Here is a 23116-nt window from a genome sequence, read left to right on the forward strand (position 1 = left end):
AATCAATAAATCCAAGAGCTGGTTTTTTGAAAAGATCAACAAAATAGACAAACCACTAGCCAGATTGATAAAAAAGAGAGAACAACTAAATAGATGCAATAATAAATGATAGAGGGGAAATCACCACAGATTCCACAGAAATTCAAACCATCATCAGAGAATATTACAAACAACTCTATGCACATAAACTAGTAAACTTGGAAGAAATGGATAAATTCCTGGACTCCTGTGTCCTCCCAAACCTAAACCAGGAGGAAGCTGAAATTATGAATAGACCAATAACAAGCTCTGAAGTAGAGGCAGCAATTAAGAGCCTACCACACAAAAAAAAGCCCAGGTCCAGATGGGTTCACAGCCGAATTCTACCAGACACACAAAGAGGAGCTGGTACCATTCCTTCTGAAACTATTCCAAATAATCCAAAAAGAGGGAATCCTTCCCAAATCATTTTATGAGACCAACATCATCCTGATACCAAAACCCGGCAGAGACCCAACAAGAAAAGAAAACTTCAGGCCAATATCCATGATGAACATAGATGCAAAAATCTTCAATAAAATATTGGCAAGCCGATTGCAACAGCAAATCAAAAAACTTATCCATCATGATCAAGTAGGATTCATCCCGGGGATGCAAGCCTGGTTCAACATACACAAGTCTATAAATGTAATTCACCACATAAACAGAACCAAAACCAAAAACCACATGATTATCTCAATTGATGCAGAGAAGGCATTCGACAAAATCCAACAGCCCTTTATGCTAAAAACCCTCAATAAACTCGGTATTGATGGAATGTATCTCAAAATAATAAAAGCTATTTACGACAAACTAACAGCCAATATCATACTGAATGGGCAAAAACTGGAAGCATTCCTTTTGAAATCCGGGACTAGACAAAGATGCCCTCTTTCACCACTCTTATTCAATATAGTACTGGAAGTTCTAGCCAGAGCAATCAGGCAAGAAAAAGAAATAAAGGGTATTCAAATAGGAAAGGAGGAAGCCAAATTGTCTCTATTTGCAGATGACATGATAGTATACCTAGAAGACCCCATCGCCTCAGCCCAAAAACTCCTGAAACTGATAAGCAACTTCAGCAAAGTCTCAGGATATAAAATCAATGTGCAAAAATCACAAGCATTCCTCTACACCAATAACAGACTTAAAGAAAGCCAAAGCAAGAACGAACAGCCATTCACAATTGCTACAAAAAGAATATAATACCTAGGAATACAACTCACAAGGAATGTAAGGGACCTCTTCAAGGAAAACTACAAACCACTGCTCAGTGAAATAAGAGAGGACACAAACAGATGGAGAAACATTCCATGTTCATGGTTAGGAAGAATTAATATCGTGAAAATGGCTATATTGCCCAAAATAATTTACAGAATCAACGCTATCCCCATCAAGCTACCATTGACTTTCTTCACAGAACTGGAAAAAACCACCTTGAACTTCATATGGAACCAAAAGAGAGCCCGCATAGCCAAGTCAATTCTAAGCAAAAAGAACACAGCGAGGGGCATCACACTACCGGATTTCAAACTATACTACAAGGCTACAGTAATCAAAACAGCATGGTACTGTTACCAAAACAGAGATATAGACCAATGGAACAAAACAGAGGCATCGGAGGCAACACAACATATCTACAACCATACAATCTTTGATAAACCTGACAAAAACAAGCAATGGGGAAAGGACTCCCTGTTTAATAAATGGTGTTGGGAAAACTGGCTAGCCATGTGCAGAAAGCAGAAACTGGACCCCTTCCTGACACCTTACACTAAAATTAACTCCAGATGGATTAAAGACTTAAACATAAGACCTGGCACCATAAAAACCCTAGAAGAAAATCTTGGCAAAAGTATCCAGGACATAGGAGTAGGCAAGGACTTCATGACCAAAACACCAAAAGCATTGGCAACAAAAGCCAAAATAGACAAATGGGACCTAATGAAACTTCACAGCTTCTGCACGGCAAAAGAAACAGTCACTAGAGTGAATCGGCAACCAACAGAATGGGAAAAAATTTTGTCATAGCCACTTGGGAGGCTGAGGCACGAGAATGCTTGAATCTGGGATGTAGAGGTTATAGTGAGCTGAGATGGTGCCACTGGACTCCCGCCTGGGTGATAGAGCAAGACTCTGCCTCAAAATAAATAAATAAATAGTATGATCGAATCCCCCATTGCCCCTCACCTCACACCAGGGAATATTTGGCAATACCTAGAGACAGTGTTGGTTATCACAACTGATGGGGGAGTACTTCTGGCATCTAGTGAATAGAGGCGAGGGTTGCTGCTAAACATCCTACAATTTACAGATAATACCCTTGCCCCCAATAATTGTCTGGCCAAAAATATTAATAGTGTCTAGGTTCAGAGATCTTAATTTAGAGTTATCATATAAAATTGCCCAAACCTACTATTTTAAGAGTACTTTTTATAGGTTAGTTGTTTTGTTCACCCTGCTTAAAACAAAAACACAAATTAAAGCCAATATAATTTATGTGTATTTTAATCTCTTTTTGTTTCAAGGTAATACCTGGGCTGAGTTATTCTAAGCTGTTCTTTAAGTACAGTAGGGTCCATCTATGCAAATGGACAGATTTTATTTCTGTTGTTTGTTCCTCAGATCTCTATACCAATTTGCATCTCAGTAGGAAGTGTGTGGAGTGAATGGGTATAACTGTAACTTGTCCTTAGGAAAAATTCTAGGATTAGGTAGTAGATAGGGAAGTAAGAGATCAAGAAGGACAATTTAATCCAATAATTACGCATTTTATTGAATAGATGGGCTGGGGATTAACTTGTCCCTTTAAGGAGAAAAGAAGCATTTGTGACATTAGAAACTGCCACATTTAAGGAGTTAGTGAAAGATAACCACGAGGAGCCTAAGAAGTAAGCAAAGAATGAGGAGAGAATGGATATTTTGGGAGCCAGAGAACAATTTTTGAGAAGAAGAGAATGGTCATCGATGATAAATGTTAGTGGGAAAATAAGTATTCAGTCTATCCATTGGTTTTCTTTTAAACCTGGGTAAGATCAGGATGCCATTTTTCATTGTGTAATCTCTCTCTCTAAATTTGCAAGTTTTAGGAAAGAGGCTTTAAATCTAGAATTACCAACAGTAAATGGTAAGAACTTTGTATATGAGAAAGATTTCAATAATAAGAGATATTTTTTAGAATAATTGCCAAGTACCAATGTATTTCTAATCTTTCCTGCCTACTTCACCCAGATTACTATTTTTCCACAATAGAAATCTGATCATGTTACCTCCCCCTATTTATAACTCTTTAAACATTTCCTGTTACTAGGATAAAGATTAAAATCCTCCATGCCCTATCTCTCTAGCATTATTTTGTACCATTATCCTTGCTTTCTGTACTTCAACTAAATTGACTTAAGTTCCTTAGATACTCTCCTTTCTGCCTACCACAAGACTTTTGTATATTCTATTCCCTGGAATATTCTTCCCTGATCCTCTTTGCCTACTGTTGTAATCCATTTTGTGTTGCTATAACAGAATACCACAGACTGGATGATTTGTTTAAAAAAAAAAAAAAAAGAAAAAAATATTTATTTTTTACATTTCTAGAAGCTGGGAAATCCAAGGTCAAGAGGCCCACATCTAGTGAGGGCCTTCTTGCTGTGTCATCCCATGGTAGAAGGCAGAAGGGCAAGAAAGTTTGAGAGAGCAAGAGGAGACTGAACTTACTTTTATAATAAGCCCACTCTTGCAATAACTGAATCACTGACATTAATTCATTCATGAGGGCAGAACCTTTGTGACTTAATCACCTTATTAGGCTCCACCTGTCAACACTGTTGAATTGGGGATTAAGTTTCCAGCACATAAACTTTGGGGAACATAATCAAACCATAGCATTACACCCCTGGCTCTCAAAATTGATGTCCTTTTTACATGCGAACTTCATTCATTCCATCTGAGTAGCCCCAAAAGTCTTGTTCCTGCATCACTCAAAGGTCCTGATTCCAGAGTCTCATCTTAATCAAATGAGTAAGACTCAAGGCACAATTCATCTTAAGGCAAATTCTCCTCCAGTAGTAGTAAGCCTGTGAAATTAGCAAGGTACATGCTTCTAAAACACATAGGCATAGGATAGATATATCCATTCCAAGAGGGCGAAATAAGTGAGAAGAAAGGGATAATTGGTCCCAAGTAAGTCTGAAGCCAAAAAGGGAAAACAACATTAAGTCCTAAAGCTGGAGAATAATCTCTTTTGACTCTATGAGTCAATTATAGAAAAGCCTATTATCAGTGGCTACTATAGGTCAGTTTTTTTGTTTCCTTTGTTATATGCTCTTATTAAACGGTGTCCATTTCATAGCACTTAATTCATATTATAAATACCTGTTCATGTTTTTGTTTATTTGATTAATATCACTTCCTCCCACTTACCTTTACCTGGTATCATTGGGTCAAGAACTGTGTCTCCACTTTGCTTACCATTGTATCTCCAATACTTAGCACAGTCCTGGCTCTTATTAGACTCTTAAAGATAACTAATATTAGTGTCTGATACTTATGTAATATTCACTATGCTACATATTGTTCCAAATCTTTTTTTTTTTTTGAGATGGAGTTTTTTTTGCTCTTAACTCATAATTATAAATAATTATTGAATGAATGAGTGAATAGATCTGTCTTCTTATCTCTTCAGCCTCACCTTTTATTACTTCTGCATTTGTATTTATTCTGTAGCCACACTACTTAGCACAACTTAAATTGGCTCTATTTGCTTTTTTATTTGCATGTACTGTTTCCTTTGGATGCATCCCTGACAGACAAACTAACATTATCCCCCCAAACTCAGCTCACATGTCATTTCTCATGCCATAAGACTGCCTTCTCAGTACTCATCACTTATTAAATCTAGGTTAGGTGAATCTTCTCACTGCTTACATAATTTTGTATGTGTATTTTTCTCATATCACTTACTATATATTATAATTTTGTTTATAGATACGACAGATTTATTCTCTTTCATCAAGGAACTTACAAACTCTTCGACAAGAGAGACTGATTTTTTTTATTGTTGATCTTAGAAGCTGTAAAGTAATTGTTAGTAGAATGAATATAGGTCTAAGATGATATTATGGTGTTCTTTCCAAGTGACCTCCATGAAGGTTTAGATTTCCTGGTGTAATGCAACAATTTTTAGAATATGGAAACATAGACAACTTTATCTGGGGGTTGAGGGAAAAATGGATTGAGAAATGGTACGAATGAAAAATTAGGCTGGGTGCGGTGGCTTACACATGTAATCCCAGCACTTTGGGAGGCCGAGGCGGGAGGATCACTTGAGCTCAGAAGTTCGAGACCAGCCTGGCCAACATGGAAAATCCTTGTCTCCACTAAAAATTCAAAAAAAAATTAGCTGGGCATGGTGGTGTGCACCTGTAATTCCTACTCAGGAATCTAAGGCAGGAAAATTGCTTGAGCCTAGGAAGTGGAGTTTGTGGTGAGCTGAGATCGCACCACTGTACTCCAACCTGGGTGACAGAGTGAGACTCCATCTCTAAATAAATAAATAAATAAATACCACATAATTATTATGTTTTATATTTTAAATTGATGTGAGATCAACAGGACTGCCCCATTTGGTTATATGGGTTGTGCTCTGCATACAGGTGCCTGGTTGAGAGAGCATAAGTGGAGGGTGAAATGCAGTTCATACTCCAAGCTTTGAACCTCTGTGCTGGATTGCAGTTGCCTAGTGAAAGGTGCCCTTTTTTGTAACTGATGCATAGAGAGGAGGTATCTTTCCCCAATTTACACAAAAGCACCATATGAACTATCTCAGGCCCTGGGCTCAGAAGCTTCAATCTCTAATTTTAGCCTTTATTTACATCATCAGGTGATAGAAATCTTTAGACCTACATGTACAGGGCATAACTATTACTTAAGGGAGGTATACAGCTCATTCAGTTTTTAATGGATGAATGAATGAAGATAAAGTCTTATTATAATATATGTCAATAGCCCATCATTTTATTCTCTTTGCCATAAATTTTTTTCTGCTTGAGGGAAGTGGGCCATCAGTTACAAATAGAAAATATTGTGTTTCCTTTGGAGAGATTTTGGTTCAGATGATATGTAATTTGAGGGTTTACCTATAGTAGATTTTGGACAAATTATTTCAAATGTTTTTTACACTATAATATCTTGTATACATTTATCTTTGTAGAGATTAAAGAAGCTGCTTACATCTTGTCACACGTTGATAATGCCAAGATTGGTATACCTGACTTGGAGCATGCCTTAAAATGTTTGAATGTTAATTTAACTGAGGAGGACTTCAGTGAAGCCCTTAACATCAGTGGTGAGCATTTTTTGGCCTGAGATTCTTTTCATTTTTTTCCTACTTATGAAAAATAGTCTTAGAGTGTAAGATGCTAATGGGAGTCATTTTTCTGTTGGAGGCTTAGGTTGATACAAATTAGAGCCAAACCAGTGTACTAATTTAAATATTCATTGAACTTATCTATCTATTCATACTCATATGGATACTGTATGTGCTTATTTAGATAATTACCATTCATTACTTATAAGCATGCATGGAAAAATACCATAAATTGTATATATAATAAAATAAAGACATGACAACAGCAGCTTATTTTGATATACAGTCTTTTTCAGAGCAGATCTGCTTTCATTTTTTTTTTTTTACTGTACTTGCTGTTTTTATTTTTAACCATATGAAATATCTGAGGGCTCACTACATTTTAAAATAACAGTCATTTAGTGTGAGTCATTGTTTTCAAGTAGTCCATATTTACATCATTTTCTGTCTTTGACTTCATGTAGTATGTACTTGATTGCCTTTCCTATACACATTTACTTTTAGGAAGTCAAATCATTTGGGACTACTTCTGGAAGCTGCTGAGTTCTGTTGGTTTTAGCTGAACATTTATTTTGGGCTTATCTTAACCAATTGGTGTCTTTGGGAATCCTGTGAGTCCTAGGTTTAAGAATATCTCTCCAGAACAGTTTAGTTATTGATTTTCTCAGGTTCCCTAGATTGTTATTCACCTAGATCAATTTTTATTTTTTGACCTTAGTTTTCTAACATCATCAGAGTGGTATAAATTTAGACTTCCCACCTACATGAGATGCATGCCGGGCCTTCAATTTCTTACAAGAGATTTTTTTCCCTCTGTCTCTCAGAATTGGGAAGATTTAGGCCTTCTTGTTTACTTGAGCAAATAAATATAATATTTTAATTTCTTTTTTTAAAACCAAGATTGAAACCCTTTAAGCATTTCAGTTTTATTTGGTCTCTAAGTTCCTACTCTTATTTATATGGGCTTGAATCTTTTTTTATGACTCTGTATGAGCATTTAAATCAAGCACCTAGCCATTTCTGGGTCTCATCTCTATCCCCAAGATAGTTTTAGTGTTAGTACTCAATGCTTAGCATTCTGGATCTCAGTTCCCAGTTAACTTTTTATTTCCTTCGTATGACTCAGTCACACATCCATGGAATGTTATATGTTATAGAGCATCTCTAGGGGTTCGTAGTCGGATAGTTTCTGCCCTACCCAGGTCTGCCATTCTGTTTAAACTAAAGTCTCCTTAATATAACTATAGCCCTAGATTGTCTGCTGTGTCACATTATTGCACCTTACTTCACTTGTGACTGTGTGTGTGTGTGTGTATGTGTGTGTACGATATCTACATGTGCATGTATGTGTGTATTCTAATAACATTGTCTTCTCTGGTCTTAGACCGCATCAATTCAAACACAACCCCTAACACTTCCTGAGTTTGTGACCTGGACAAGTTATTTAATTTCCATTTACTTTCGTCTTTAAAAATAAACATGTAAAGAGTATTCACGTCATAGAATTATTGTGAAGAATACCTGATTTAATATATGTAAAACACCATGCAAGGGTGCCTAGTGTATGTAAGGAACTCAAAAATGTTAGCTACTGTTTGCTTGTAATATTATTAACTATTCACTGGGTGGTTTTTAAAAGTGTTAAAAGTTCTGTTGAAATAGTTTCAATCATTTGAGACAGAAAAGTGAGCTAGAGTGAGATTTTAGCTCTTTAGTGTGAAATAAATCAGTCTTTATTTCATGTGCCAATTCAGTATCAGGTTTTTAATGGCAGCATGTTTGACTCTGACCTTCCAGATAATATGGAGGTGAATTTAAAAGATTTCTTAATGAAAATGAAAGAAAGTCCAGGTTTCCAAAAGTCCAAGGGTAAGTGAATATTTCTTGTTCAAGAGAATGGCTAGAAAATACACATTACTAAATGACATTTAAAAATCACTATCTGGATTTCAGGTTTAAAATTTTTAGTCTCTCTAGTTTTAAAAAAGATTTCAAACCACTTACGCTGTATAATATAAGTAATATAATAATATAAAAATAAGTGAAGAAAATTGGGCAAAGATATAATGAGGTGGAAAATAAGGCAAGGTTAAAAAGATTCATATTAAGTGTCTTTACTATTATTGCAAGGTCCAAAGGTAGTTAGATTTTTCTTAATTCAAGGACTTCTGGATCTGTGAATTAAATCTTGTGTGGAATTGGGTGAGGTGCCATCAGTTTTTGTTTTGTCATCTTAAGTCATGCCTCTGGAGTTTTCAGGTGTGTGCAACTGGACTGCCCATCTATTTCAGTTATAGAAATCTTAACTTCAGTTAATCAGTCCTTCTAAATCCCTGCAGTATCAATTGCTGTATTATACTTAATACCATACTATCTATGTTGCCTAACCACATCATTTTGCCCCTGCTATTTAAAGACTTCTGCTTGGCCTCTGTCCCTGAGGTTCCTCTTATTCTTTTTGAAATTAGGGAGACCATTTCAACACCAACATATTTTCCTGTCCCCTAAGTCTGCCAGAGAACTCCTACAAAAGAACTCTTCATGGATGCAGACATGCTTATCAATGATGTATTTCTAAATGCTTTGGTGAAACAAATGTCTTTGTCTCACATTTTTTACATTTTAATATATCTAAAATTGGATGCCTTATAATATTTTTAATCAGATGTAGCTTTTAAAATTGAGAAAGAATTTATATACCATAAACTTCACCCTTTTAAAGTGTACCATTCAGTGATTTTTAGTATATTCAGAAAGTTGTACAACCATCACCACTTTCTAATTCTAAAACATTTTTATGACCCCAAAAGAAACTCTGTACTTGTTAGCAGTTATTCTCCATTCCCACCTCTCTCCAACTACTGACAACCACTAATCTACTTTCTGTCTGTATGAATTTGCTTGTTTTGAATGTTTTATATAAATGTAATTATATTGTATTTTTTTGAGTCTAACTTCTTTTACATAGCACATGCTTTCTTTCTTTTTTTTTTCAACTTTTATTTTAGATTCAGTGGGTACATATGCAGGTTTGTTACCTGGGTATATTGTGTGATGCTGAGATTTGGGATATGAATGATCCCATCACCCAGGTACTGAGAATAGTATGCAATAGTTAGTTTTACAACCCTTTCCCCTCCTACCTCTCCCTTCCTCTAGTAGTCCCTAGTTTCAATTGTTGCCACCTTTGTGTTCATGAGTACCCCATGTTCAGCTCACACTTATTAAGTAAGAACTTGCAGTATTTGATTTTCTGTTTCTGTGTTAATGACTTAGGATAATGGCCTCCAGCTACATCCATGCTGATAGCATATATTTTCAAAATTCGTTTATATTATAGTGTGAATTAGTACAATTGACCCTTGAACAATGTGGGGGTTAGGGGCACCTTCTAGATAATATGGAGGTGGATTTAAAAGATTCCTTAATGAAAATGAAAGAAAGTCCACATTTTCAAAAGTCCAAGGGTAAGTGGATACTTTCGCTTCAAGAGAGTGGCTGGAAAATGAGTGGCTGCACAGTCAAAATTTTATGCATAATTTCAGATTCCCTCGAAACTTAATTACTAATAGTCTACTGTTGACTGGAAGCCTTATCAATAACATAAATGATTGATTAATTTATATTTTTATGATATATATATTAAATACTGTTTCTTACCGCATATTCTCACTCATAGGCGGGTGATGAAAAATGAGAACACATGGACACAGAAAGGGGAGTACTAAACACTGGGGTCTATTGGGGGGAAAAGGGGAGGGCCAGTGGGAGGGGGAGGTAGGGAGGGATAGCCTGGGGAGAAAAGCCAAATGTGGGTGAAGGGGAGAAGAAAAGAAAGCACACTGCCATGTGTGTACCTACGCAACTGTCTTGCATGCTCTGCTCATGTACCCCAAAACCTATAATCCAATAAAAAATTAAAAAAAAAAATACAAAAAAAAAAAATACTGTTTCTTACAATAATGCAAGCTAGAGAAAAGAAAATATTATTAATAAAATCATAAGGGAGATAGAATATGTTTACTCTTCGTTAAATGTAAGTGGATCATCATCCTCATCCTCATCATCTTCAAGTTGAGTAGGAAGAGGAGGAAGAGAAGTTGGTTTTGCTATCTCAGGAGTGGGAGAGACAGAAGAGGTGGAGGAGGTGGAAGAGGAGGCAGAAGAGGCAAGGACACTTGGTTTAACTTTATGGAAATACATCATACTTTCTGTCTGACATTTTTGGTTTTTTATTTCTCTTAAAATGTTCTCTATGATACAAATCTTTCACTGTTTGCTTTAGTTTCAATGTCCATATCATAGAAGGGTTCATGTCGTAAAATAAGTCGAAGCAGTCTTGAATAACTGGAACCCTTTTACCGGATTGTCTAATGTCAATTTGTTTCCTGACATTGCTTCTTATATGTCTTCTTCCTTATCATCTGGCACTGTTTGGAAGCACTCACCTCTATCAAGCCATCTTCAGTTAATTCCTCTGGTGTTGTGTATATTAACTCTTGAATTTCTCCCAATAGCCATATCTTGAAATCTTTCATCCTTCATCTTTTTTTTCTCACTATATCCGTAATCTCTTTTATGATCTCCTTGTTTAGCTCTGTTACAAATACTGTTAAGTCATGTACAACATCTGGACACAGCTTTCTGCATCGGGAGTTTATTGTTTGGGGCTTGAGGAGGCATCCTACTGAAGCCTTTCATGTTGTTCTCTCTGTCAGGGTTCTCTTCCACAATGTTGACAATTATTTCCATACACGTGTAATGAGCCTTTAAAGGTTCTTTTGACCCCCTAATGTAGAAGCTGATGTCATATTTGGGGGTAAGGAGACCACTTCGACCCTTTTGGTATTGAATTCATAGGGTTTTGGGTGACCAGAGGCATTGTCCAATATCAAAAGAACTCTAAGAGGCAGTCTCTTCCTTGCTTCAGGGGCAAAGCATTAATGAAATCAATCCAGAAAAGGCATTTTGGTTGTCCAAAACTACTTGTTATACAATCAAAAGATGGGAGCAGGTGTTTATCTTTTCTTTTCAAGGCTTGAGGATTAGTAGCTTTATAGATAAGGGCAGTCCTGATTTTAAACCTAACTGCATTTGCACAAAACATTAGAGCTAGCCCACCCTTCTTAAATCCTGGTACTTGTTTCTCTTCCTTACTAATAAATGTCACTTGTGACATTATTTTCCAGAATAGAGCAGTTTTGTCTGCATTAAAAATGTGTTCTGGGATATATTCTTTCTCCTCAATGATTTTCTTAATGGAGCCTGGAAACTCATCCATTGCCTCTTGGTCAGAAGGAGTTGCTGCTTCTGTTATCTTGACATTTTAATAGCCAAATATCTAAAGTTATCAGGCCGTCCTTTGCTGGCATTAAATTCTCCAGCTTTAGATTCTTCACCTTTCTTTTGCTTTAATTTGTCATATAATGAGTTTACTTTTTCTTGAGTCATATTAGAGTCTATACTTGTGTCTTTCTTTTTTTATTCATATTTTCTTTTTTTAAATATACTTTAAGTTTGAGGTACATGTGCAGATCATGCAGGTTTATTACATGGGTATGCATGTGCCATGGTGGTGGTTTGCTGCATCCATCGCCCCGTCATCTACATTAGGTATTTCTCCTAATGCTATCTCTCCCCAATCCCTCTACTCCCTGCTATTTCTCCCCTAGTCCCCCACCCGCTTAGGCCCTGGTGTGTGATGTTGCCCTCTCTGTGTCCATGTGTTCTCATTGTTCAACACCCACTTATGAGTGAGAACATGCAGTGTTTGGTTTTCTGTTCTTGTATCAGTTTGCTGAGAATGATGGTTTCCAGTTTCATCTGTGTCCCTGCAAAGGACACAAACTCATCCTTTTTTATGGCTGCATAGTATTCCATGGTATATATGTGCCACATTTTCTTTATCCAGTCTATCATTGATGGGCATTTGGATTGGTTTCAAGTCTTTGCTATTGTGAACAGTGCTGCAATAAGCATATGTGTGCATGTGTCTTTATAATAGAATGGTTTAGAATCCTTTGGGTATATATCCAGTAATGGGATTGCTAGGTCAAATGGTATTTCTATTTTTAGATCCTTGAGGAATCGCCACACTGCCTTTAACAATGGTTGAATTAATTTACACTGCCAACAGTGTAAAAGTGTTCCTATTTCTCCACATCCTCTCCAGCATCTGTTGTCTCCTGATTTTTTAATAAGCGCCATTCTAGCTGGCGTGAGCATGAGGTGGTATCTCAATGTGGTTTTGATTTGCATTTCTGTAATGACCAGTGATGATGAGCTTTTTTTCATACGTTTGTTGACTGCATAAATGTCTTCTTTTGAAAAGTGTCTGTTCATATCCATTGTCCACTTTTTGATGGGGTTATTTTTTTCTTGTAAATTTAAGTTCCTTGTAGATTCTGGATATTAGCCCTTTGTTAGATGGGTAGATTGCAAAAACTTTTTCCCATTCTGTTGGTTGCTGGTTCACTCTAATCATAGTTTCTTTTGCTGTGCAGAAGCCCTTTAGTTTAATTAGATCCCACTTGTCTATTTTGGCTTTTGTTGCCATTGCTTTTGGTGTTTCAGTCATGAAGTCCTTGCCTATGCCTATGTCCTGAATGGTATTGCCTAGGCTTTCTTCTAGAGTTTTATGGTGTAAGGCCTCATGTTTAAATCTTTAGTCCATCTAGAGTTAATCTTTGTATAAGGTGTAAGGAAGGGATTTAGTTTCAGCTGTCTGCATATGGCTAGCCAGTTTTCCCAACTTTTCTTTTTTTAAGAAATTCAGTGATGTAAATTGAATTTTATGCCTTAAATATTTCACATTTTAAAAAGTTGTGTGGGTTTAGTATCATAAGTGCTTAATGGATAAATAACCTTATTATATGATGTGGATGACTATGGCAATTACTGGCCCTGGAAAATTAGATATGTTCTCTTATTTTCAGTTTTGTTTTCCTCAAAATAAGGATAATAATGTCTACATCATATGACAGTTGTAAGAATTAAATAAGAGCATTTCCCTATAGTAGCTACTGATTAAAAATTTACAAAGTCAGAGAGGTAAATTGTAAATATATCACAGTTTTTATTCCATCAATAGATTTCCTTTCCCAAAATTCAGTGCTGTAAATTGAATTTTATGTCTTCTATGTATTTAAAAATTGAGTAGGTTCAGAATTAGGAGAACACGGTTGGCAAATAACTTTGTTATATGGCATAGGTTACCATGGTAATTACTGTCTGGGTGGTACTGGAAAAATTATGCAAATTTTCTTGTTATCCTATTCTTTTTTAGAATATCAATGGAATCTGAAACACATTTTGCTTTTATATCCAGGCATTGGAAACCTTTCCATTAACATGGCATAGTTGGGTCCATTTTGTGTACTAGTTTCTTTAGAATCATATCTTCATAGTGTTAATTTTTTTTTTAAAGAAGAGAAACTTAATGCTGAAAAGGATATAAGGCTAATAATGCTTTTATAGATGTTGTAAGAATTGAGATCATGCCTCCGTATTAGGTAGATTAAAAAGTTACAGACTCAAGTGTGTGAAAATGTAATTATATCACAGTTTTTGGTTAAATCAGTGGTCAGGGTTTAATTAATAGTATTATAACTAACCAAATTAGCTCATTGATGAGTGAGTAGTCATCCCATTACCTCCATGCCTCTTTCCATGTGCAATCTGTCCACTCCCCTTTCTCTTAACAATTATCTTTTCTAAAAACATATATATTTTCCTGTAAACCTATTACTTTTTCCCATATGTTTCAGACAAAATATTTTATACTGTACTTGTAACTTTTCTGAGAGTTTGACATTGTTTAGAAAGAAAAAAATGTTTAAAAGCTTTTTAGAAAGAAGGGTTGCAAATTGGTGGTGTGTGTATATGAAAAACAACATTGTAGGTATATTTTAGGTACCTGGATATTTTTTTCCTACTGACTGGTTGGATGATGTTGCATAGGTAATTTCACTTCTTGGACTTTAAACATTTCTGACACAATCATGTTTGAAATTTAGTCAAACATTTACTGTAATTTTTGAAATCATAATAAAAAGTTTGAATATTAACATTTCCAAAATACTCAAACACAGTTTTCTGTACTTTAGATGCTCTGATTTGGATTGTTTTTCCCCTACACCTGCTAAACCGCTGTTGTCCCTCTCTTTAGTAGTATTCTGTGGCTCACATGTTTTCTGAATTCCTGTCATGATTTACTCCCTTATTTTACTGAAGCACATTTTCTATTAGGTTCCAAAATAAAACAGCATGAGGATATAATTTTTGAGTCTGAATGCTTTTCAATATCTATATTTTACCTTATCTTCTTTGATTATTTGGCCAGGTATTAAATGTTAAATTTCCAATATATTGCTTATCATGCAATAGTTGTCTTATAAATGGAAGATAGTATTATTGTTGCAACAGATTGGAGCAGGGTTTGTCCTCTTACATCCAGCCAGCTATAGTTTCTATTTCACCTATAAATTATTTTATTTATACAATATTCTCAACTGGGGCCAGTTTGATTAAGAACTGGAAGAAGCAGCTACTCATGTCAACAAAGGGCTGAAGTAATTATTTTTCACAGTATTAATATCCAGTTAATTTCTTAGAACAAAATTATGCTTATGCATTATTCATTAGTTTAATCATCTTGAGGTAACATAACTTTAAGTTAAATAATGAAAGACTGTTTTGATTAAAGTTTACTTGTGATGCTTCACAATGATTTCAGGGCCACATATGAAGTAATATGTGGCTTAAGGGATAAAGGTTGACCACCTATGTGTTTCTACTTGAAGAGCACAGTGGTGAAAAGGATGGGCTTTGGAACTATAGGGTCTGTACTTAAATTCTGTTTCTGCCACTCACTACCAATGTATTATTTAGTAAATCACTTAATCTTGCTAACCTCAGTCTTTTCATCTGAAAAACAGGGAGAATAATGCCTTTCTTGGGATTATTATAAGGACATTTGTAATTTGGAAAAGTAAAATTGCTGAGAACAGTGCCTAGCACTTAGTAAGTGCCCTGCGACTGTTAGCTATTATAATAAACTCTGGTTTTTAAAACTATACAAATAGTTCCATGTAAAATTATAGAATCAGATCTTCATATTTTATGCAACCTGAGGCTACTAAGTGATAATTAATAACATATACTCTATTTCTACTGTTGAAAAATTTGCTTTTGCTCTCTTTTTTGCAGCTACACAGATACTCTTAGCTACTGCCCAAATTCTCCAGAATGATCTAACTGATGTCTCTGACCTCAAGACATTATTTTGTTGTTTTTTTTTTTAATTTTTTATTGGATTTTAGGTTTTGGGGTACATGAGCAGAGCATGCAAGACAGTTGTGTAGGAACACACATGGCAGTGTGCTTTTCTTTCCTTCTCCCCTTCACCCACATTTGGCATTTCTCCCCAGGCTATCCCTCCCCACCTCCCCCTCCCACTGGCCCTCCCCTTTTCCCCCCAATAGACCCCAGTGTTTAGTACTCCCCTTTCTGTGTCAATGTGTTGTCATTTTTCATCACCCGCCTATGAGTGAGAATATGCGGTGTTTCATTTTCTGTTCTTGTGTCAGTTTGCTGAGGATGACGTTCTCCAGATTCATCCATGTCCCTACAAACGACACAAACTCATCATTTCTGATTGCTGCATAATATTCCATGGTGTATATGTGCCACATTTTTCCAATCCAGTCTATTATCAATGGGCATTTGGGTTGATTCCAGGTCTTTGCTATTGTAAACAGTGCTGCAACGAACATTCGTGTACATGTGTCCTTATAGTAGAACGATTTATAGTCTTTTGGATATATACCCAGTAATGGGATTGCTGGGTCAAATGGAATTTCTATTTCTAAGGCCTTGAGGAATCGCCACACTGTCTTCCACAATGGCTGAACTAATTTACACTCCCACCAACAGTGTAAAAGTGTTCCTTTTTCTCCACATCCTCTCCAGCATCTGTTGTCTCCAGATTTTTTAATGATCGCCATTCTAACTGGCGTGAGATGGTATCTCAATGTGGTTTTGATTTGCATCTCTCTGATGACCAGTGACGATGAGCATTTTTTCATATGATTGTTGGCCTCATATATGTCTTCTTTCGTAAAGTGTCTGTTCATATCCTTTGCCCACTTTTGAATGGGCTTGTTTGTTTTTTTCCTGTAAATCCGTTTGAGTTCTTTGTAAATTCTGGATATCAGCCCTTTGTCAGATGGGTAAACTGCAAAAAATTTTTCCCATTCTGTTGGTTGCTGATCCACTCTAGTGACTGTTTCTTTTGCCGTGCAGAAGCTGTGGAGTTTGGTTAGGTCCCATTTGTCTATTTTGGCTTTTGTTGCCAATGCTTTTGGTGTTTTGCTCATGAAGTCCTTGCCTACTCCTATGTCCTGGATAGTTTTGCCTAGATTTCCTTCTAGGGTTTTTATCGTGCCAGGTCTTATGTTTAAGTCTTTATTTTGAGCGTTTGTGTATCCTTGCATGTGAGATGGGTTTCCTGGATACAGCACACTGATGGGTTTTGGATTTTTATCCAATTTGCCAGTCTGTGTCTTTTGATTGGTGCATTTAGTCCATTTACATTTAGGGTTAATATTGTTATGTGTGAATTTGATACTGCCATTTTGATGCTAAGTGGCTGTTTTGCCTGTTAGTTGTTGTAGAATCTTTATTATGTTGATGCTCTTTAACTTTTAGTGTGATTTTGGAATGGCTGGTACTGGTTGTTCCTTTCTATGTGTAGTGCCTCTTTTAGGAGCTCTTGTAAAGCTGGCCTGGTGTTGACAAAATCTCTGAGTACTTGCTTGTTCGCAAAGGATTTTATTTTTCCTTCACTTCTGAAGCTCAGTTTGGCTGGATATGAAATTCTGGGTTGAAAGTTCTTTTCTTTAAGAATGTTGAATATTGTCCCCCACTCTCTTCTGGCTTGTAGTGTTTCTGCCGAGAGATCTGCTGTGAGTCTGATGGGCTTCCCTTTGTGGGTAACTCGACCTTTCTCTCTGGCTGCCCTTAGTATTTTCTCCTTTATTTCAACCCTGTTGAATCTGACGATTATGTGCCTTGGGGTTGCTCTTCTTGCAGAATATCTTTGTGGTGTTCTCTGTATTTCCTGCATTTGAGTGTTGGCCTATCTTGCTAGGTGGGGGAAGTTTTCCTGGATGATGTCCTGAAGAGTATTTTCCAGCTTGGATTCATTCTCTTCGTCCCCTTCTGGTACACCTATCAAACGTAGGTTAGGTCTTTTCACATAGTCCCACATTTCTTGGAGACTTTGTTCATTCCTTTTTGCGCTTTTTTCTCTAATCTTGGTTTCTCGTTTAATTTCATTGAGTTGGTCTTCGACTTCAGATATTCTTTCTTCTGCTTGGTCAATTCGGCTGTTGAAACTTGTGCATGCTTCGTGAAGTTCTCGTATTGTGTTTTTCAGCTCCTTTAATTCATTCATATTCCTCTCTAAGTTATCCATTCTTGTTATCATTTCCTCATATCTTTTTTTAAGTTCCTTAGTTTCTTTGCATTGATTTAATACATGTTCTTTTAGCTCACAAAAGTTTCTCATTATCCACTTTCTGAAGTCTAATTCCATCATTTCATCACAGTCATTCTCCGTCCAGCTTTGTTCCCTTGCTGGTGAGGAGTTTTGGTCCTTTCTAGGAGGCGAGGTGTTCTGGTTTTGGGTGTTTTCCTCGTTTTTTCGCTGGTTTCTTCCCATCTTTGTGGGTTTATCCGCTTGTCGTCTGTGTAGTTGCTGACTTTTCGATTGGGTCTCTGAGTGGACACCCAGATTGTTGATGGTGAAGTATTTCTGTTACTTGGTTTTCCTTCTACCAGCCTAGCCCCTTCACTGTATGACTGCTGAGGTCCACTCCAGGCCCTGCTTGTCTCGGGTGCACCTCTAGCAGCTGTGGCACAGTGAGGGATGCTACCCGTTTCTTTTTCTGCTATCTTTGTCCCAGGATGATACCTGCCAAATGTCAGTCTTTTGGATATAGAGGGGTCAGGGAGCTGCTTGAGGAGACAGTCTGTACTTTTTAGGAGCTCAATTGCTGAGCTGTGAGCTCTGTTGTTCATTCAGGGCTGTTAGGCTGCTCTGCTGCAACAGAGCTCATTAAAAGAACCCTTTTTTTCTGAAATGCTCTGTGTTGGGGGGTTCAGGCTTTATTTTTCGATGTCCGTTGAGGTGTCCTGCCCAGCTAGGAGGCAGACTAGCCACTGTTTGCCTGCCCAGGCTCCGCCCTGCTGTTGTGTGATTCGCCTGTTCCTGCAGGCTCTGCTGTGGTCTCCGCCACGCCCTGCAGCGGAGTCTGTTCATTGTAGCGCGTTGCCTCGGCAATGGCAGGCTGCGTCAGCAGTGGGCGTGTATCTCAGTAGGGATGGGTTGCCTCGGCAACGGCTGGCTGCATCAGCAGTGGGCATGTATCTCAGTTGGGGCGGGTTGCCTCGGTAGTGGTGGACGCCCCTCCCCCACAGAGCGTCTCAGACCGTCTGGTCGGGATAGTTTGAAATCGCGGTTTTGTTCATCCCACTGGGTACCCCAAACGCTCTGTCCCTGCAATCCCCTGGGCTGGCCTACTGTCCAAGTCTCGTTCAGTCTCAAGTCCAGCCCTCTCAAGTCTCAGGTTGCCAGTTCAACAGGGCATCCGGACAAGCGCGCCCTGTGGGGATTGCTGGGTAGGGCTGGCTGCCGCTGCCCCGGCTGCCAGCTTCGCCAGGCAGACCTACTGCCTGGCGTCCCGTGTCTTTCTTATACTCGGGAGTTTCCCCGTTCTGTGGGCAACAAAGATCAGTCTGGAAATGCAGCTCCGACTCACCTCTTTGCGGATTCAACGAGAGCTCCAATCCTGGGTTGTTCTCACAGTGCCATCTTGAGTCCTCCCCCCTCAAGACATTATTAATGTACAACGACCTTCATACAGCTAATGCTATACTTACTGTAATGTTAAGACATGTACCTGAACATGGTTAGTAGTTTCAATGCATCTGTCTTATAAAGACCATCCTCTACCAGGTGGTGGAAGGTCTATGGGTAGGACATGCAGGGATAGAGGGTAACCTATGGAAGCTGCTGTAGGATGTCTGTAAGACACTGGTGCTGCCCCTACAGGTGTGCCAACCCTGAGCTTCATGGGGCCGAACAAATGGGGAAGTCAGAGCTCATCTTATCCCTGTGTGAGTCCAATGATGGTACTTAGGAGGTGAGATTATTTTGTGAAGTGACTGGCACAGGCAGTGGTCAATCAGAATACCATCTATATAGTAAAACAGAATCTTGGAGGCCTTTTTGGCTTTTGGAAGCTAAATTATGGTGATATCCAGGGATACTGGTGGGTGTTGCACATGGTGGCTCAGGAAAGCAGATATCTATAAATATGAAAAATAATTTTACTATTTTAATGACTGGTACAGCTGAATATTATCCATGATACATTCTTAAAATGAGTTGGGGAGTATTCTTTTTTTCTGTTTTTTAGAAGAGACTATTTTCTTCCTTAAATGTTAGTAGAATTTATAGGTGAAGCCATGTGGGTCAAGAGTTTTTTTTTTGTGAAAGGCTTTGAATTATTGATTTAATGTCTTTAGAATTAAAGGCATTAGGATTATTGGTCTGTTCAGGGTATTTAATTCTTCCTGATTTAAGCTAGGAGGGTTGTATTTTTTCAGGAATTTATCCATTTTTTCTAGGTTTTCTGGTTTCTGTGTGCAAGGGTGTTCATAGTAGCATTGAATGATCTTTTGTATTTCAGTGCTGTCAGTTGTAATATCTCCTGTTTCATTTCATAGTGCTGTTATTTGGACTTTCTTCTTTTCTTGGTTTATCTTGCTAGTGGTCTCCCAATTTTATTTATCTTTTCAAAGAAGCAGCTTTTTGTTTCATTTATCTTTTATATACATATATATTTTTTGTTTCAGTTTCATTTAGTTCTGATCTGATCTTGGTTATTTCCTTCTGCTGGGTTTGGGTTTGGTTTGTTCTTGTTTCTCTAGTTCCTTGAGGTGTGACCTTAGAGGTAAATTTGTGCTCTTTCAGTCTTTTTGATATAGGCATTTAAGGCTATGAACTTTCCTCTTAGTACTGCCTTTGCTGTATTCCAGAGATTTTGATAGGTTGTGTCATTATTGTTGTTCAGTTCGATGATTTTTTAGATTTCCATCTTGATTTTGTTTTTGACACAATGCTCATTCAGGAGCAGGTTATTTAAATTTTCATTTATTTGCATGGTTTTGAAGGTCACTTTTGGAGTTGATTTCATTTTACTCCATTGTGGTCTAAGGAGTGCTTGATATAATTTGAATTTTCTTAAATTTATTGAGGCTCATTTTATGGCCTATCATATAGTCTACCTTGGAGAAAATTCCCATATGCTGTGAATAGAATATGTCTTCTGCGGTTGCTGGATGAAATGTTCTGTATACATCTGTCAAGTCCATTTGTTCCATGGTATAGTTTAAGTCTATTGTTTCTTTGTTAACTCTCTGTCTTGATGACCTGTCTAGTGCTGTCAGTGTAAGTCCCCCACTATTACTGTGTGGCTCTCTACTCATATCTTAGGTCTATTAGTAGTTGTTTTATAAATTTGGGTGCTCCAGTGTTAGGTGCACATGTTTAGAATTGTGATATTTGCCTGTTGCACAAGGCCTTTTACCATTATATAATGTCCCTGTCTCTTATAACTGCTGTTACTTTAAAGTTTGTCTGATGTAAGAATAGCTACCTTGGCTCACTTTTGGTGTCCATTTGCATGAAATGTCTTTTTCCACCCCTTTAAATAAAGTTTATATGAGTCTTTATGTGCTGGGTGAGTCTCCTGAAGGCAGTGATTGGTTGGTGAGTTCTTAACCATTCTGTGGTTCTGTATCTTTTTAGTGGAGTATTTAGGACTTTGACATTCAATGTTAGTATTGAAATGTGAGGTACCATTGCATTCATCATATTTTTTGTTGTCTGTGTACTTTGTTTTTACTTTTTAACTTGACTTTTGTTTTATAGGTCCTGTGTAATTTATGCTTAAAGACGTTCTTTTTTGATGTGTTTCCAAAATTTGTTTTCAGATTTAGAGCTCATTTTAGCAGTTCTGTAGTGGTAGTTTGGTAATGGTGAACTCCCTTAGCATTTGTTTATTTGAAAAAGACTGTATCTTTCCTTTATATATGATGCTTAGTTTCACTCGATGTAAAATTCTTGGCTGATAATTGTTTTGTTTGAGGAGGCTGAAGATAGGGCGCTATCTCTTCTAGCTTGTAGGGTTTCTGCTGAGAAATCTGATGTTAATCTGATAGGTTTTTATTTACAGGTTACCTGCTGCTTCTGTCTCACAGCTCTTAAGAGTCATTCCTTCATCTTAACTTTGAATAATCTGATGACAATGTGCCTAGGCAAAGATATTTTTTGTGATGAATTTCCTGGGTATTCTTTGTGCTTCTTGTATTTGGATATCCAGGGTTCTAGCAAGGCCAGGGAAAGGTGGTTGATCGATTATTCCCCCAAATACGTTTTCCAGGCTTTGAGAATTTCCTTCTTTTTCAGGTACATTGATTATTAGATTTGATTGTTTAACATAATCACAGACTTCTTGGAGGCCTTGTTCATATTTTCTATTCTTTTTTCTTTGTCTTTGTTGGATTGAGTTAATTAGAAGACCTTATCTTCAAGCTCTGAATTTCTTTCTTCTACTTGTTCTACTCTATTGCTGAAACTTTCCAGAGCATTTCACATTTTTAAAAGGGTGTCCAAAATTTCCTGAATTTCAAATTGTTTTTTCTTTAAGCTATTTCCTTGACTATTTCTCCCTTTATTTCTTGTATCATATTTTGGATTTCCTTGCATTGGGCTATGCATTTTTCTGGTCCCTCCCTGATTAGCTTAATAACTAACTTACTGAATTCTTTTTCAGGTAAATCAGGGATTTCTTTTTGGTTTGGATCTATTTCTGGTGAACTAGTGTGATTTTTGGGGGGTGTTGAAGAGCTTTATTTTGTCATATTACCAGGGTTGGTTTTCTGGTTCCTTCACATTTGGGTAGCCTCTGTCAGAGGGAAGGTCTAGGGCTGAAGGCTGTTGTTCAGATACTTTTGTTCCATGGGGTGTTCCCTTGATGTAGTACTCTCCCCATTTTCCTATGGATGTGTCTGCCTGTGAGCCAAACTGCAGTGATTGTTGTCTTTCTTCTGGGTCTAGCCACCCAATCAATGAGTCTACCCAGCTCCAGGCTGGTACTGGGGATTGTCTGTACAGAGTCCTGTGATGTAAATCATCTATGGGTCTCTCAGCTGTGGATACCAGTGCCTGTTCTGGTGGAGGTGGCAAGGGATGCAGTGGACTCTGTGAGGGTTCTTTGCTTTGGTCCTTTAATGTTCTATTTTTGTGCTGGTTGGATACCTGCCAGGTGGTGGCACTTTCCAGAGAGCATCAGCTGTGGTATTATGGGGAGCAACTGGCAGTGGGTGGGACCATAGAACTTCCAAGATTATATGCCCTTTGTCTTCTGCTACCAGGGTGGGTAGGGAAGGACCATCAGGTGGGGGTGAGGCTAGGTGTGTCTGAGCTCAGACTCTCCCTGGATGGGTCTTGCTGCAGCTGCTGTGGGGTATGGGGGTGAGATTCCCAGGTCACTGGAGTTGTGTACATAGGAGGATTATGGCTGCCTTTGCTGAGTCATGGAGGTTGTCTGTGAAGTGGGGGAAGCTGACAGTCACAGGCTTTGCCCAGCTCCCATGCAAACTGAAAGG

At 37.6% G+C, this 23116-nt stretch overlaps 1 protein-coding gene across 5 annotated transcripts in view; it reads left to right on the forward strand.

Annotated features, from left to right (window-relative positions):
- The window catches only part of EFCAB3 (EF-hand calcium binding domain 3), a 466563-nt gene that overhangs the window by 77699 nt on the left and 365748 nt on the right, over nt 1–23116 (forward strand). For all 5 annotated transcript variants that reach the window (XM_035300329.3, XM_035300331.3, XM_078373418.1 and 2 more), the window contains exons 21-22: nt 6224–6358; nt 8177–8248. In XM_035300329.3, the coding sequence (XP_035156220.3) occupies nt 6224–6358; nt 8177–8248 (207 nt within the window). The remainder of the gene's footprint in view (nt 1–6223; nt 6359–8176; nt 8249–23116) is intronic.

The sequence above is a fragment of the Callithrix jacchus genome, chromosome 5 (genome assembly GCF_049354715.1).
Source record: "Callithrix jacchus isolate 240 chromosome 5, calJac240_pri, whole genome shotgun sequence".
NCBI lineage: Eukaryota > Metazoa > Chordata > Mammalia > Primates > Cebidae > Callithrix > Callithrix jacchus.